The sequence below is a fragment of the Macaca fascicularis genome, chromosome X (genome assembly GCF_037993035.2).
Source record: "Macaca fascicularis isolate 582-1 chromosome X, T2T-MFA8v1.1".
Lineage (NCBI taxonomy): Eukaryota > Metazoa > Chordata > Mammalia > Primates > Cercopithecidae > Macaca > Macaca fascicularis.
In genome coordinates, this window is record NC_088395.1 from 41,282,603 (window position 1) to 41,300,106 (window position 17,504).

The 17,504-nt window shown below is 48.6% G+C and overlaps 1 protein-coding gene across 1 annotated transcript; it reads left to right on the plus strand.

Moving 5' to 3' along the window:
- The first annotated feature begins 8,912 nt into the window (after positions 1-8,912).
- On the plus strand, positions 8,913-17,126 carry LOC135969351 (uncharacterized). Its single transcript, XM_065538843.2, has 3 exons — positions 8,913-9,443; positions 9,833-10,794; positions 14,152-17,126. Exons 1-3 carry the CDS (start codon positions 9,193-9,195, stop codon positions 14,757-14,759), a joined length of 1,821 nt encoding a protein of 606 aa, XP_065394915.1. The 5' UTR covers positions 8,913-9,192; the 3' UTR covers positions 14,760-17,126.
- Positions 17,127-17,504: the final 378 nt, after the last annotated feature.

The following is a 17,504-nucleotide window of genomic DNA, read 5'->3' on the forward strand; positions in this document are numbered from 1 at the left end:
AGTGAGTCTCCATAAAAAAAAAAAAAAGAAAAAAAGAAAAAAAATAGAAAAGAGAGAAAGCTGCCCAATTCATTTTATGGAGCTATTAGAATCCTGATATTCAGTCTACGGCCATACCACCCTGAATGCACCCAAACCCATCTGATCTTGGAAGCTAAGCAGGGTCGGGCCTGGTTAGTACTTGGATGGGAGAATCCTGATATTGAAACAAGAAAGTAGAGTAACGAGATAAGAAAGAAATAGGCTGAACTCACTTATGAACAGAAATCCAAAAATCCTAAATAAAATCATACCAAATTGAATTCAGCAGTGTGTTAAGACACTAAAACATGGCCAAGCAGGATTATTGCAAGAATGCAAAGATGGCTCAACATCAGCAAATCTACCATGACATTCACTGTGTTGATAGAAGAAAACAGAAAGAACACTGGTATGGGCATTAAAAGACAGACTTAAGTTCCATCTCTGCTCTGCCATTAACTAGCTGTGTAACATTTTACCTCTTTCCCATCCCCACATGGGTTCCCAGCTCTTCTCTGGGGAGGGGAGCACAGCATTGAGAATCAGTCTGCTCCTCTCCCTGCCTCATTTTCTTCATCTGTAAAATGAAGAAACATTCGAATTTTATGATTTTGCAGGCTTTGTGAAGGAAGCATGATGGAGTCCAACAAACAGTGAGGGAAATTTGCTGTGTAGCTGGGTCCTGGTTAAGTCATTGCATCCATAGTGCTGGTGGCCACCTCAGAGGAGATCAAGCTGGCAGTGCCACCCTGTGGCCTATTGGGAAGTGCATAAAAAGCGTAGACATCACTAGGGCAGACTGCAGACCAGAAGAAACACTCTGTTACTAAATACAGTGGTGGATGAGGGAAGTCACCATCACCACATGAAGTAGTTTTAAACACAAAACGAAATATTTGGGAGGCCGAGGTGGGCGGATCACGAGGTCAGGAGATCAAGACCATCCTGGCTAACATGGTGAAACCCCGTCTCTACTGAAAATACAAAAAAATTAGCCGGGAGTGGTGGCAGGCGCCTGTAGTCCCGGCTACTCGGGAGGCTGAGGCAGGAGAATTGTGTGAACCCAGGAGGCGGAGTTGCAGTGAGCCGAGATCACGCCATTGCACTCCAGCCTGGGCGACAGAGCGAGGCTGCATCTCAAAAAAAAAAAAAAAAAAAAGAAAACTCTGCTCAAGCCTCTAGATCTACATTGTCCAATTCAATAGTCACTAACCACATGGGGCTATTTGAATTTAAATGAATTAAAATTAAATAGGCCGGGCACGGTGGCTCATGCCTATAAGCCAGCACTTTGGGAGGCTGAGGTGGGTGGATCACTTGAGGTCTGGAGTTCAAGACCAGCCTGGTCAACATGGTGAAACCCTGTCTCTACTAAAAATACAAAAAAAAAAAAAAAGGCCGGGCAAGGTGGCTCACACTTGTAATCCCAGCACTTTGGGAGGCCGAGGCAGGTGAATCACCTGAGGTCGGGAGTTTGAGACTAACCTGACTGACATGGAGAAACCCAGCCTCTACTAAAAAATATACAAAATTAGCTGGGCGTGGTGGTGCATGCCTGTAATCCCAGCTACTTGGGAGGCTGAGGCAGGAGAATCGCTTGAACCCAGGAGGTAGAGGTTGTGGTGAGCCAAGATCATGCCACTGCACTCCAGCCTGGGCAACAAGAGTGAAACTCCGCCTCAAAAAAAAAAAAAAAAAAAAAATCAGTCGAGCATGTTGGCGAACGCCTGCAGTCCCAGCTACCTGGGAGGATGAGGCTCAAGAATCTCTTGGACCTGGGAGGCAGAGGTTGCAGTGAGCTGAGATCACATCACTGCATTCCAGCCTGGGCGACTGAGACTCTGTCTCAATAAGTAAATACATAATTAATTAAATTATTAAATTAAATTAAATATGCAGCTCTTCAGTCGCACTGGCCCCATCTCAAGTGCTCATAGCCACACAGGACGAGTGGCTACCATCTTGGAGGATGCAGCTGTAGAACATCTCTATAATTGCAGAAAGCTCTATTGGATAGCCCTGCTTTCACTCTAACTTCCAATTTACAGAGAATACCAAGGACAGAGGAACATGTGAAACTGCACCATGAGTGTGCACTAAGCAATATTCAGGCAATGAGAAACTCTTATGGACAACTATTCAGTTTCTTTAACAACAACAAATTGCAAGAAAAAAAAATGAGATGGAGGATAAACCTACAGACTAACAGGCTTAAGAAACGTATCAACCAAATGCAATGTATGGACTTATTTGGATCTCGATTCAAACAAACTATTAAACATGTGTAAGATGGCCGGGGGCAGTGGCTCACACCTGTAATCCTAGCACTTTGGGAGGCCTAGGCAGGAGGATAACCTGAGGTTGGGAGTTCGAGAGCAGCCTGGCCAACATAGTGAAACCCCGTCTCCACTAAAAACAAAAAATTAGCTGGGTGTGTGTTCTGTGTGGGAAATGTGAGAGGGGAGAAGAAAAGACACACACACAATACCTTCAAGGGTAAACAACCTGTATCCCACGTAAATGGCAATGCAGATATAGTAGGCAAACGATATAATAAGCAAATTGCAATGGGAAGGGGAAAAGGGAAAAAATATATATATATATATATATATATATATATGTGTATTTGCATTCACCAGACTATGGAGGATTCACCACCAGACCGGGAAGCAACAGCCTGGGCTCCAGAGTCAGACACTGCACTCACCAGACTATGGAGGACTCACCACCAGACTGGAAGCAACAGCCTGGGATCCAGAGTTGGCCACTCGTCCGTGCACAGACGAGGAGAGGTCTCATGAAGCTTCAGCGTGGTCTGGGACCCTAGTTCTTTTTGTAACGAGTTGTTTAGCATGAGACCCGGTCATGAGGGCCCTTTGCGACTGGGCTCAAGGACCACAAAAAGGTCAACTTGTTTTTGCGATTGTCTGTTGTTTTTCTTTTTCTTTTCTTTCTTTCTTTCTTTTTTTTTTTTTTTCTTTTGAGACAAGTCTCTCTCTGTCACCAGGCTAGAGTGCAGTGGCTCGATCTTGGCTCACTGCAACATCTGCCTCCCGGGTTCAAGCGATTCTCCTGCCTCAGCCTCTCAAGTAGCTAGGATTACAGGCATGTGCCACCACACCCGGCTAATTTTTGGGTTTTTAGTAGAGACGGGGTTTCACCATGTTGGCCAGGATGGTCTCGATCTCCTAACCTCGTGATCCACCCGCCTCCGCCTCCCAAAGTGTTGGGATTACAGGCGTGAGCCACCGCGCCTGTCTGTTGTTTTTCAATAACTAACGTATAGGAATAGACTGAAATAGAGATTTCTCTGAAACAGTGCTGGATGAATGCCTCAAGGGGCTCACGCAAACTGTTCTGGGACTTGGTGACCATTGTTTGTGCCCATGTTCAATTTAGTTCAAGTTTAATATTTAACTTTTCCGGCTGGGCATGGTGGCTCACGCCTATAATCTCAGCACTTTGAAAGGCCGAGGTGGGTGGATCATCTGAGGTCAGGGGTCCAAGACCAGCCTGGGCAACATGGTGAAACTCTGTCTCTACTAAAAATACAAAATAAGCCGGGCATGGTGGCGCATTCCTGTAGTCCCAGCTATTTGGGGGGCTGAGGCAGGAGAATTGCTTGGACCCGGGAGGTAGAGGTTGTAGTGAGCTGAGATCACGTCATTGCACTCTAGCCTGGGCAACCAGAATGAAACTCGGTGTCAAAAAAAAAAAAAATTAATATTTAACTTTTCCTCCACAGTGTGGTGGCACATGCCTATAATCTCAACTACTCGGGAGGTTGAGTCACGAGAATCGCTTGAACTCCGGCGGTAGAGGTTGCAGTGAGCCGGATTGCACCACTGCACTCCAGCCTGGGCGACAGAGCGAGATTCTGTCTGAAAAAAAAAAGTGGGAAAATGTGAACACTGAGTAGATACTTGATGATATGAAATAATTATTGTTATGGTGAGTGTTAATGCTACTGCAGTTATACTCTTTTATAAAAGTCCTTAGCTCTTAGAGCTATCTTTGGAAAAATCTACAAATGATATGATAACTGGGATTTGCTGCAAAGTATTCTGGGCATGGAGGAGTGGGTGAAGGTATGGAGGCAATAAGATTGGCCATCAGTTTTTGTTTTTTTGTTTTTGTTTTGAGACAGGGTCTTGTTCTTTCACCAGGGCTGGAGTGCAGTGGTATGATCACAGCTCACTGCAGCCTTGACCTCCTGAGTTCAAGTGATCCTCCTGACTCAGCCTCCCGAGTGGCTGGGACAACAGGTGCATGCCACCACGCCCAGCTAACTTTTATTTTTGTAGAGATGGGGGTCTTGCTATGATGCCCATGCTGGTCTCAAACTCCTAGGCTCAAGCAATCCTCCCTCCTCAGCCTCCCAAGGTGCTGGGATTACAGGCATGAGTGACTGCACTGGGCCAGTTTTTGAAATGGGGTGAAGAGTACAATGAAGTTTATTTTACTGTTTCTCTATTTGGATATATGTTGAAAATTTCCATAATAAAAAGTTTTAAAGGCTGGGCATGGTGGCTCATGCCTATAATCCCAGCACTTTGGGAGGCTGAGACGAGTAGTTTACTTGAGCTCAGGAGTTCAAGACCAGCCTGGGCAACATGGTGAAGCCCTGTCTGTACAAAAAAATGCAAAAAAATAATAATAATAATAATAAATTTAGCCGGGTGTGGCGGCACACGCCTGTGGTCCCAGTTACTTGGGAGGCTGAGGTGGGTGGATCACTTAAGCCCAGGAGGTCAAGGCTGCAGTGATCTGTGATTGTGTCACCACACTCCAGCGTGGGTGACAGAGTGAGACCCTATCTCGAAAAAAAAAAAGTTTGAAAATGTTCAAATAAAAATGTGTGCATAAATATGTACAGCTGCTTTCCTGGTCGCACTACATTTACCATAGAACCGAATCCAGGACAGAGAAGAGAGATGTTCCAGGACAGCATGCCCATTGTAGATGGACTTCCAGCCACTTGGCCAACTGCAAGGAAAAGGAGAAAAAGAAAAGAAAAGTTGGGGCCGGGCGCGGAGGCTCACACCTGTAATGCCAGCACTTTGGGAGGCCGAAGCAGGTGAATCGCCCAAGGTTAGGAGTTCGAGACCAGCCTGGCCAACATGGCTCAACCCCCCTCTACTAAAAATACAAAAATTAGCTGGGCATGGTGGCGCTTGCCTGTAGTCCCAGCTATTCGGGAGGCTGAGGCAGGAGAATTGCTTGAACCCAGGAGGTGGAGGTTGCAGTGAGCTGAGATTGCGCTGCTGAACTCCAGCCTGGGCGATGGAGCAAGACTCTGTCTAAAAAAAAAAAAAGAAGAAGAAGAAAAAAAAAGAAGAAAGAAAAGGGAAGTTGGGATGATGATGAGAAGAGAGGGGAAAGGAAAGGAGGTTGTGGAAAGGGAATTCTACATGGTGAGAGAAGCAAACCAGAAGGGCCCAGAGGAGGGTGCCTGGGATAGTGAGATGCCTGGAAAAGGACAAGGTTGGAAAGGACCTTACTGCACAGCCCTGGGACGCCCTCTCCCTCCCAGCTGCTTTACCCAAAAGCCTCCATCTGCTTTTTGAACACGCGACTCAGACTGTATGCCCACTGGGACCATATGCCCACAGTGCATGCACACCGTGTGCCCACAGAGACTCTGGGAGAATCCCCCAGATAACCGGGGGCCTCTTTCACCAGTTCCGCCTGCCAGTCCCCTAACTGCTCCAGTGGCTGTTGCTGATGGTTCACACCTGTGACCCTTGACAGAGGTTTGCCCTCAGATGATTGGAGCCACTCAGACCCGAGGTTCTCTGGGGCTAGGCATCTTCAACCACTGATTGGTATAGAGGCATACAGTCACCTTTCCCTGGCTTCGGCGCAGAACAGATTCTGAGGTTCAGTGTCTGCTCCAGAGCTCCCCGTAGGATCAGGCCTGAGGCTAGACTCCTGGAACCACATCCTTGCTAACCTTCTTCTCTCCTCCCCGCTTACAGCTTCCTGCTGAGAGCACCCCCACTCAATAACTGCCACTTGTGCAAGAACCCATGTTCCAGGCTCCACTTTTAGGGAGGCTTACTTGAAACAGAAGGTGGGGTAGGCACGCAGTTTGTTTTTCTCTGGGTTGTCATGCTCAGAACACAGTGTAGAGATTATGCAGAGGCAGAGACCAAGTTTCATACATATTTCTTTCCTCTATCCGACCTGAAATGATTAAAGCCAAAAAGATCCTGGCTAGAAGTGCCCACTGGAAAGGATGTACAAGTGCTGGAGCTACTGGGCTACAAAGGAAACTGTCTGGTGCCTTGGTCTAAGCTGTGTAAGAAAAAGAAAAAAAAAAAACAAAACAAAACCAGAAAACCTAGCTCTGTGGACTGTTACACCCAAGCTAAGCCACTAGAATTCAGCTTGGGGACCTCTCTGGCTGATTGCGGCCTGAAAGTTTTCTTTTTTTTTTTTTTTTGAAATAGAGTCTCGCTCTGTCGCCCAGGCTGGAGTGAAGTAGTGCCACCTCGGCTCACTGCAACCTCTGCCTCCCGGGTTCCAGCGATTCTCCTGCCTCAGCCTCCTGAGTAGCTGGGACTACAGGCGCGTGCCACCACGCCCGGCTAATTTGTTTTTGTATTTTTAGTAGAGACAGGGTTCCACCGTGTTAACCAGGATGGTCTCCATCTCCTGACCTCATGATCCACCTGCCTCAGGCTCCCAAAGTACTGGGATTACAGGCGTGAGCCACTGCTCCTGGCCCTCTCTTTTTGTTGCCCAGGCTGGAGTGCAGTGGCGTGATCTCAGCTCACTGCAACCTCTGCCTCCCGGGTTCAAGTGATTCTCCTGCCTCAGCCTCCCGAGTAGCTGGGAATTACAGGCACCCACCACCACACCTGTCTAATTTTTTTGTATATTTAATAGAGACTGGCTTTCCCCATGTTGGCCAGGCTGGTCTTGAACCCCTGACCTAAGGTGATCCACCCGCCTTGGCCTCCCAAAGTGTTGGGATTACAGGCGTGAGCCACAGCGCCCAGCTGCCTGCAGGAGTCACACCTGTAATCCCAGCACTTTGGGAGGCTAAGGTGGGTGGATCACTTGAGGTGAGGGGTTCGAGACCAGCCTGGCCAACATGGGGAAACCCCATCTCTACTAAATATACAATGATTAGCCAGGTGTGGTGACACATGCCTGTAGTCCCAGCTACATGGGAGGCTGAGGCAGCAGAATCGCTCAAACCTGGGAAGTGGAGGTTGCAGTGAGCCAAGATTGCATCACTGCACTCCAGCCTGGGCAATACAGCAAGACTCCGTCTCAAAGAAAAAAGTAAAGTAATCACCAGGCTATTTCAGAAGCGGGTGTTACCACCAGCAAACTGGGGGAGAATCATGTCTTGAATGATTCTGAGACCATGTCTAATGGGGATTTCATTAGGATTCTGACTGTGAAGACGTTGCTTCAGGGATTGGGGGGGATGTTGCCTGCAGTTCAGAGGGCAGAGTCTAAAACTGAGAGCCAGAAGGTACTAACCATGTGTCAGGCAGATGGGGGCTGGCTAAAGGGTGAAGGGGTCAGGGATTGGGTAGCCAAGGGTCAGGGTCAGGTTTAGCAGGCCCCACAGGAGGTCCTGAGCTAGTTCTAAGAATATTACTGGAATGTTGTCTATGCTTGACTCATACATAATGAAAACACTACTTTTATTGAGTCTTCTCTAAAATCCATTCAATGGGCCAGGCATGGTGGCTCACACCTGTAATCCCAGCACTTTAGGAGGCTGAGGTGGGCGGATCACTTGAGGCCAGGAGTTCAAGATAAGCCTGGGCAACATGGTGAAACCCCGTCTCTATAAAAAATATAAACATTAGCCGGGTGTGGTGGTGTGTGCCTGTCATCCCAGCTACTCAGGTGAATGAGGCAGGAAAATCACTTGAGCCCAGGAGGTAGAGGTTGCAGTGAGCCGAGATCACGTCACTGTGCTGCAGCCTGGGTGACAGAGTGAGACTGTGTCTCAAAAAAAAAAAAAATAATAAAATTAAAAAATAAAATCCGTTCAGTGGACATTGCCTGGATGTGACATTGCCTGGATGTGTTGGTTAATTTTGTGAGTCAACTTGACTGGGCCACAGGGTGCCCAGGTATTTGGCTAAACATTATTCTGGGTGTTTTCGTGAGGGTGTTTTTGCATGAGATTAATGTCTGAATCCATCGACCCAGCAAAGCAGATGGCCCTCCCTAATATGGGCAAGCCTCATCCAAGCAGTTGAAGGCCTGAATAGAACAAAAGGGCTGATATCCCCCAAATAAGAGGGAATTTCTTCTTCCTATCTTCAAGCTGGGACATTGTTTTTTTCTCTCTTCAGACTCAGACTGAAACATTGGCTCTTCTTGGGTCTCCTGCTTGCTGAGTCACTCCGCAAATCTTGGGCCTTGTCAGCCTTCATAATCATGTGCCCCAATCCTACTGGTTCTGTTTCTCTGGAGAACTCTAATATGCTGGATAAATAAACAACTCCATTCCTGTATAAATGCTCCAGTGGGCCTGGTGATTTTCAGCTGAGTCTTAGGTAATAGTCTCATAGTTCCTCAAAGGCACAAATGTAGCCTCTCCCATAATCAGAATATCCAGTCTAAGAGATTCTTTATAACTTCTCCTCTCCCCAATTCAGGCCTGCTTCCAGTTGGAATCTTCCAGCAGGAAGTGGGCAGGAAGTGGATGTGGCTGGCTTCCTATTTCTCCACCTTGTACTTCCTTCTCCTTCCCTCCACCCCTACTAGCTTCTGAGGGTGGGGAATGGGTGGAGGGTGGAGTGGTAAGGGAACGGGCAAGGCCTCCCTTGGCCAGGTTCTCTCTGAGCCTGACAGGTGCTGAAAGGACACAAAGATAGATGTGTACCCGCCCCCCACCCGCTACACCCTTGTTCTGCTCTCTAATCTTTGCACATACCAGAGATTTCGTAAGTTCTGTGAGTACCTGGTTTTCTGCACGTACCAGAGATTTTGTTTTGCACATACCAGAGATTTTGTAAGTTCTGAGGCAAGGTCACAAGACGTGTTTAAGTAAGATAAACTCTTGCTGCCATAAACCTGCTCTCCCGCCTCAAAGTTTGAACCAAAATATCAGAAATGGCGGGAACCAATCATAGTTAGCCAAATCGCCTTGTTCAAACACTAGCCAATCATATATCTGATTTGTATAATAACTCTATGCCCACTTTTCTTAGACTATATAACACTGCTCGGAGCTCAGTGGGGGAGCTCTCCTGCCCGTCTCGTTTCACGAGCGAGGGAGAGTTCCAGGTTCGAACCTGTAATAAAGATCCTTGCTGCTTAGCTTTGACTCTGGACTCTGGTGGTCTTCTTCGGGGAATAAACGGTCTGGGCATAACAAATGGGGGCTCGTCCGGGATTTCCCCCAAGCCCACCAGACCCCCAAGTCAATGGATCTTAATCTGTAGGTAAGCCGGCTTTGTCACTGTCTCTGTCTTTGTCTCTGTCTGTCTCCCTGAAATTTCGCGAAATCCGTAATCTGTAATCTGTATTGGTCTGTTTTATAAGTGGCATGGTCTTGGCAGACGCGCTAAAAGACAGCCACTCGGGACTGGTGGGAGACGTCCCCCAGTGCCCATCTGGGGGCCTCCATCCTTGGTTGCCCCGTCTGACTCAGGTCGGAAGTCCGACACGCGCTCGCGAAGGCTCATCATTTCTCACTGTCTGTCCGTTATTGTTAAGTGTTAAGTGTAAGTCCAAAACGAAACATAAAACCTTTTCTTCCCCTTCCAGGACCAGACCTGTCGGATACTCCCCTCTGCTTCACACTCATTTTCGTCCCTCCTTCTCTTTGTAGGAGCAGTCCAAAGATGGGCAACAACCAGAGCACGCCGCTCTCACTCCTTGTTACCAATTTTAAGGATGTGAAGGCTCGGGGGCGTAACTTAAGCGTAGAACTAAAGAAGGGAAAGCTAGTTACTTTCTGCCGTTCGGAGTGGCCCTCTTTCGGCGTAGGGTGGCCCTCCGAAGGAACTTTCTGTCTCTCTATTATTACTAAGGTAAAAACTAAGATTTTCCTGCCAGGGCAGTCAGGACATCCTGATCAAATTCCTTATATTCTAGTGTGGCAAAATCTTGTGGAAGACCCACCGCCCTGGATAACTCCATTCATCCTTGAGCCTTGCAAGGTCCTAGTAATGCGACCTACAAGACAAAGGACTCCCTCTGCTCCCTCGGCCCCTGTGCTGCCAGACAGCCAGGACCCCCTAACGTTAGAACCCACACTTCCCCCACCATATCCGCACCTTATCCCGCAGGACCCAGTCCCCCAGGGTGGTGCTTCCGTAGAAGGAAACCGAGAAGCGGAAGCAGCCGAGAGCGAAAGTAACCCGGGGGGGCCGGCCGGCCGAACGCGAGGCCGCCTACTGTGGGACCAAGCTTCCCGACTCCCTGACTCCACCGTAGCCCTGCCTCTCAGAGAAATAGGATCGCTCGATGATACCGGGCTCTCCCGTCTCATGTATTGGCCTTTTTCCACTAGTGATTTATACAATTGGAAGTCCCAAAATGCTCGGTTCTCCGATAATCCCAAAGATCTAACCTCGTTGTTAGACAGTGTCATGTTTACTCACCAGCCAACCTGGGATGACTGTCAACAGCTCCTCCGAATCCTGTTCACAACGGAGGAGCGGGAAAGAATCCAAGTTGAGGACAGAAAACTGGTTCCAGGAGATGACGGCCAGCCAACTGCAAATCCTGACCTCATTAACGCGGCTTTTCCTTTGACCCAGCCCAGATGGGACTACAACATGGCAGAAGGTAGGGGACGACTGCTCATTTATCGCCAGACTCTAATGGCGGGTCTCCGGGCTGCAGCTCGCAAGCCCACCAATTTGGCTAAAGTATATTCTGTGTTACAAGGTAAGACAGAAAGCCCCGCTGTGTATTTAGAGAGATTAATGGAAGCTTTCAGACAGTATACCCCTATGGACCCGGAAGCACCGGAAAATCAGGCTGCGGTAGTAATGTCCTTTGTAAACCAGGCAGCATCAGATATTAGAAGAAAACTCCAGAAATTAGAAGGTTTAGAGGGAAAGCAGATTCAGGACCTCCTTCAGATGGCCCAGCGAGTTTATAATAATAGGGATACTCCAGAAGAAAAACAGTTCAAGGCAACCAAAGAAATGACCAAAGTTTTAGTAGCAGCTTTCCCCCAGGCAGGGAATGGCCAAAGCAGAAAGCAGACAAAGCAAGGCTCTAGGCAAGGATTAGAAAAGGATCAGTGTGCTTATTGCAAGGAACGTAGTCACTGGATTAAAGACTGCCCAAAGAAACGGAGACCAGCTAACCCTACCTCCGTACTCGTTACCCAGGACTCTGACTAGGGAAGACGGGGTTCGGACCCCCTCCCCGAACCCAGGGTAACTTTGCAAGTGGAGGGGTCCCCAGTTCGCTTCTTGGTCGATACTGGGGCGGAACGCTCAGTCCTAACCAAACCAATTGGAAAAATGTCTAAGAAAACATCCTGGGTGCACGGGGCCACAGGCATCAAAAAATACCCCTGGACAACCCAGAGGACTGTAGACTTAGGAATGGGAAAAGTCTCCCATTCCTTCCTAGTCATCCCAGAGAGCCCCTGCCCTCTACTAGGGAGGGACTTGCTGACAAAAATGGGGGCCCAAATCCACTTTGAGCCAGAAGGGCCCAAGATAACTGATTCCCAAAACAGGCCAATATCTGTCACCTTAGAAGATGAGTACAGACTCCATCAAAAGCAAAAGCCCCCCGATCAGGAAATTGACTCTTGGCTCCAGCGTTTCCCTGAAGCGTGGGCAGAAACTGGGGGCTTAGGGCTAGCTAAACATCCACCTGCCATATTTGTGGAAGTTAAGCCAGGGACGGACCCGGTTCGGGTTCGGCAATATCCTATGCCCCTGGAGGCAAGAGAAGGAATTACGCCCCATATCCGCCGACTCCTAGACCAGGGAGTCCTACGGGCTTGCCACTCATCCTGGAATACTCCACTGTTACCTGTTCGTAAACCCAACAGTACGGACTACAGGCCAGTACAGGATTTAAGAGAAGTTAATAAAAAGGTCATGGACATACATCCCACTGTGCCCAATCCATACACCCTTCTGAGTGCTTTACATCCCGAAAAACAGTGGTATACCGTTCTTGATCTAAAAGATGCTTTCTTCAGCCTTCCTCTGGCTCCCAAAAGTCAAGGACTCTTTGCATTTCAATGGACGGATCCTGAGAGGGGCATCAACGGTCAGCTAACATGGACCAGGCTGCCACAAGGGTTCAAGAACTCGCCAACCCTATTCGATGAAGCCCTTCATGAAGATCTGGGTGAGTACCGGCGGCAACACCCTGAAATAACTCTTTTGCAATATGTTGATGATCTCTTAATAGCAGCCAGATTCCCGGAAACTTGTGTTCAAGGGACTGAGGACCTCTTGAAGACTCTGGGGGAGCTAGGCTACCGAGCCTCAGCAACAAAGGCTCAGATCTGCAAGTCGGAGATAACTTATCTGGGGTACCTATTAAAAGGGGGGCAACGCTGGCTAACCAAAGCCTGAAAGGAAACAGTCCTACGCATCCCTAGACCCCAGTCGACACGGCAAGTGAGAGAATTCCTGGGGTCGGCAGGGTTCTGTAGGTTATGGATACCCGGATTTGCTGAGTTAGCCAAGCCCCTATACCAGGCAACAAAGGAACGGCAGCCCTTCAATTGGACGGAAGAGGCTGAGCTGGCCTTTCAACAAATCAAAACTGCCTTGTTATCAGCCCCCGCGCTGGGGCTCCCTGATGTCTCCAAGCCCTTCCACTTATACGTAGATGAAAGTAAAGGTGTTGCAAAAGCCGTGTTAACACAGTACCTAGGCCCCTGGCAGAGGCCAGTTGCCTATTTGTCGAAAAAATTAGATTCAGTGGCTGCTGGCTGGCCACCCTGCCTGCGGATAATCGCGGTGACCGCCCTAATGGTCCGAGATGCTGATAAACTTATCATGGAGCAAGAGTTGCGCGTTATAACCCCGCATGCCATTGAAGGCGTCCTCCGGCAGCCGCCGGACCGATGGATGAGTAACGCCCGGCTCACCCACTATCAAGGACTGCTGTTAAACCCCCTCAGAATAACTTTTCTGCCCCCAACCTCTTTAAACCCTGCTTCACTGCTGCCAAATCCAGACTTGGACGCCCCGTTCCATGAGTGCACTGAGATACTGGCTTAGGTGCATGGGGTGCAGGAGGACCTGCAAGATCGTCCGCTCCCTGACACAGAACTCATCTGGTTCACTGATGGCAGCAGCTACATCCACCAAGGCCAGCGGTATGCAGGAGCGGCTGTAACGTCAGAGACTGAGGTAATCTGGGCAGAACCCTTGCCTCCAGGGACATCGGCCCAAAGAGCCGAACTGATAGCCCTCACACAGGCCCTCACCCTAGGGGCAGAGAAAAAACTAACAGTATACACGGATAGCCGCTATGCTTTCGCTACTGCACACATACATGGGGCCATCTACAGAGAAAGGGGACTATTAACAGCCGAAGGCAAAGAAATAAAAAACAAGCAAGAGATCCTAGCTCTATTAACTGCTTTGTGGAAACCAAAGAAATAGGCTATCGTACATTGCCCTGGGCATCAGAAACCAACTACGCCAATTGCTCGAGGCAACTTCTTAGCCGACCAAACCGCAAGGAGCATAGCAAAAGCTCCCAGTCAGCTCCTCGCGCTCCAGCTCCCCGATCCTGGCCTGCGAAATTTGCCATGTTTTCCCGACTATACCGAACAGGATCGCGAATGGATGAACACGCTTCCCCTAAAACAGGTTAAAAATGGGTGGTGGACTGATATAAATGACCAAACCATCCTACCAGAAAAATTAGGACGGCAGGTGTTGGAACACATCCACCGGACAACCCACCTGGGTGCCCGGCGAATGATGGACTTAATCAGGCACGCCAAGTTTAGAATCAGGCGCATAGCTGAACTGGCCAGCGATGTCACAACAAATTGCAAAGCCTGCCAACTAAACAACGCTTGCCCCCAAACCCAGACCACCACAGGAATTAGGTGTAGAGGAACTAGGCCTGGTATCTATTAGGAAATAGACTTTACTGAGATAAAGCCTGGAAAATATAAGTATCAGTACTTACTTGTCTTTGTAGATACTTTTTCAGGATGGACAGAAGCGTTCCCAACTAAGAGAAAAACTGCTCAGGTTGTAGCAAAGAAAATTTTGGAAGAAATCCTCCCCAGGTATGGCTTTCCCGTCCAAATAGGGTCAGACAATGGATCAGCCTTCGTTGCTAAGGTAAGTCAGGATTTGGCTTCCATTCTTGGGGCAAATTGGAAATTACATTGTGCTTATAGGCCCCAAAGCTCAGGACAGGTAGAAAGGATGAATCGGACTCTGAAGGAGACCTTAACTAAATTGACCATGGAGACTGGCGCTAATTGGGTAGTACTTCTCCCCTACGCTCTGTTCCGGGCCCGAAATACCCCTTACAGACTAGGCCTCACACCATATGAAATCATGTATGGCAGACCCCCACCCCTGGTCCCCAGTCTAAAAGATGACTTACTCAAACCTGAAACTGAAAATGTCTCTGAGCTCCTGTTCTCCTTACAAGCCTTACAGAAAATTCACCAGGAAATTTGGCCCAGACTACGAGAACTGTACGAGGCGGGACCTCCGCCGACGCCTCATCCATTCCAGCCGGGAGACTGGGTCCTAGTCAAGCGCCACCGGCAAGAAACTCTTCAACCCAGGTGAAAAGGACCACTGCAAGTACTCCTGACTACTCCCACCGCTCTCAAAGTAGAAGGCATCGCTTCGTGGATCCACTACACACACGTCAAACCAGTGGACCCAACATCTGACCTTCTCGAGCCGTCTGGAGCACCGGTTACATGGACTGTAGACAAAGCTAAGAACAATCCCTTAAAGCTAACCCTGCGCCGTCACCCACATAGCCGTAACCATGTCTAGCTTGCCTATGCTTTTATGCCTTATACATCTGACTCTCCTAACTGCTGCACCGTCTAATCCCTATGTCTGGAGGTTCTGGCTCTATGAGAACAAAACTCACCCCGGGGAAACCCCCCAAGCGGGTAAACTGCTAGCTAGTGCAGACTGCCCCCCCTCCGGGTGCAATACTCCAATTTACTTCAATTTCACTAATTTCCAAATTGCCCAACCGGGGATACCCATGATTTGTTTTGAATATGATCAGACTGAATATAATTGTAAGAATTATTGGTGGCACCAGAATGCAGGTTGCCCATACCACTATTGTAAAATGCACTCAGCCAGGGTATAGGACGAATACCCGAGAAAGTCTAACCTCCTCAGGACTCGCTACCCGACAGGGACTCCCAACATATTCACTTGGATAATAACAGATCCAGGGCACTCCCGGTGGACATCGCCCCAACATGGGGCAGTCTACTACGATGCCAGTAGTAGCTGGCCTAGTAGCCACCTGTACTTGTGGCGGAGTCTAGTCCAGATTCGACCCTTAATCCATACACAAATCCACAGACAGGAAACCAAGCTATCACAAGACTTGCAGCCCTTCTCCTGGCTAACCCTATTACAAGAAGGGCTAGCATTCGCCAACCTCACCGGTTTAGGCGACCTGTCCTCTTGCTTTATGTGTGCAACCTTAGGAAGACCACCATTAACCGCTGTTCCCCTTTCCTCCCCACCCACAAACTATATGCCAGATTCTAATTCATCAACAGTTGCAATACCTGATGTAGCCCTGTACCGTGACCCATATCAAGAGAAATACCCCTACTGTTATTCAGCATTTAGTAGCAGCCTCTGCAACCAGACGGCTACATACCCTAATAGCCCCATACGTGCTCCCCCTGGTGTGTTCTTCTGGTGTAATATGACTCTGTTAAAAACTCTGTCCAAAAGCATCTCTGACGGACAGTTGTGCATCCCTGTTACACTAGTTCCCCGACTGACCCTGCTGACCCCGGCAGAGTTCATAGGCTGGGCAGGGACTGCCCCAACTGAAACTGCGCGACATAGACGAGCAGTTTTTCTACCACTAATTGCCGGAATATCCTTAACCACCTCTGTCGTCGCAGCGGGGTTAGCAGGAGGGGCCCTACAACACTCCATGATAGAAAACGACAAGCTGTTACAACAGTTCTCTGTTGCTATGGAAGACTCCGCCTATTCCCTAGCCTCCCTTCAGCGGCAGCTCACCTCCCTAGCACAGGTCACCCTTCAAAACCGCAGAGCCTTAGACTTACGGCTGAGAAAGGAGGTACCTGTATGTTCCTCAAAGAAGAATGCTGTTTCTATATAAATAAGTCAGGGTTAGTTGAGGAAAAAGTCCAACGCCTACACGAACTAAGCTTAGAAATGAAAAAGCAACAATTCACTACAGCCGCTAACAATTGGTGGAGCTCTTCAATGTTTTCCCTTCTGGCACCCCTTTTAGGCCCCCTAATGTCTTTACTACTTCTATTCACTATAGGCCCCTGTGTGGTAAATAAAATTTTACAATTTGTCAGAGAAAGGTTTGATACCATCCAACTAATGGTCCTCCGTAGCCATCACCAGCCTCTCCTGCACCCAGAAAGTGAGGCTATATTATAAGACTCTGGAAATCCAAGATTGGACATCCAGTTACTTATGAGAAGGGGGAAATGAAAGGACACAAAGATAGATGTGTACCCGCCCCCCACCCGCTACACCCTTGTTCTGCTCTCTAATCTTTGCACATACCAGAGATTTCGTAAGTTCTGTGAGTACCTGGTTTTCTGCACGTACCAGAGATTTTGTTTTGCACATACCAGAGATTTTGTAAGTTCTGAGGCAAGGTCACAAGACGTGTTTAAGTAAGATAAACTCTTGCTGCCATAAACCTGCTCTCCCGCCTCAAAGTTTGAACCAAAATATCAGAAATGGCGGGAACCAATCATAGTTAGCCAAATCGCCTTGTTCAAACACTAGCCAATCATATATCTGATTTGTATAATAACTCTATGCCCACTTTTCTTAGACTATATAACACTGCTCGGAGCTCAGTGGGGGAGCTCTCCTGCCCGTCTCGTTTCACGAGCGAGGGAGAGTTCCAGGTTTGAACCTGTAATAAAGATCCTTGCTGCTTAGCTTTGACTCTGGACTCTGGTGGTCTTCTTCGGGGAATAAACGGTCTGGGCATAACAGTGCCTAAAGCTGACTTTCTGTCCCCTGGCAGTTTTTATGGGCTCTTCAAAGATTCTCATGGCTGGGGGATCTCCCAGGCTTGTGAATACAGAGGCATGAGTGTCACCTCCTCAGCCCTGGGCACTGGGCAAGTACCCTCTGACTTCTTTATGCTGAGGCCTCCCCAGCCCCCAGAAGTCCTCTTGAGCAGCCTCCCAGACAACTCTAGGGACGTTGCCTCCTGTGGAGTTCAAGGAAACAGACAAGTTTTCTCCCATTGTGCTCTGGAAGGATTGGGTGATTCCAGTGCGGCAGCACTCCCCTGTCTTGGTCACCATGGTAGCAAGC

What these genes read in the sequence shown, in the direction of transcription:
- LOC135969351 (XM_065538843.2), top strand. Translation starts at nt 9,193, where the DNA reads ATGCCCACTTTTCTTAGACTATATAACACTGCTCGGAGCTCAGTGGGG. An exon ending in CAATGGATCTTAATCTGTAG is followed by an intron (nt 9,444 to 9,832) that starts GTAAGCCGGCTT and finishes TTCTCTTTGTAG; the next exon opens with GAGCAGTCCAAAGATGGGCA. An exon ending in GGACTACAACATGGCAGAAG is followed by an intron (nt 10,795 to 14,151) that starts GTAGGGGACGAC and finishes TTGTCTTTGTAG; the next exon opens with ATACTTTTTCAGGATGGACA.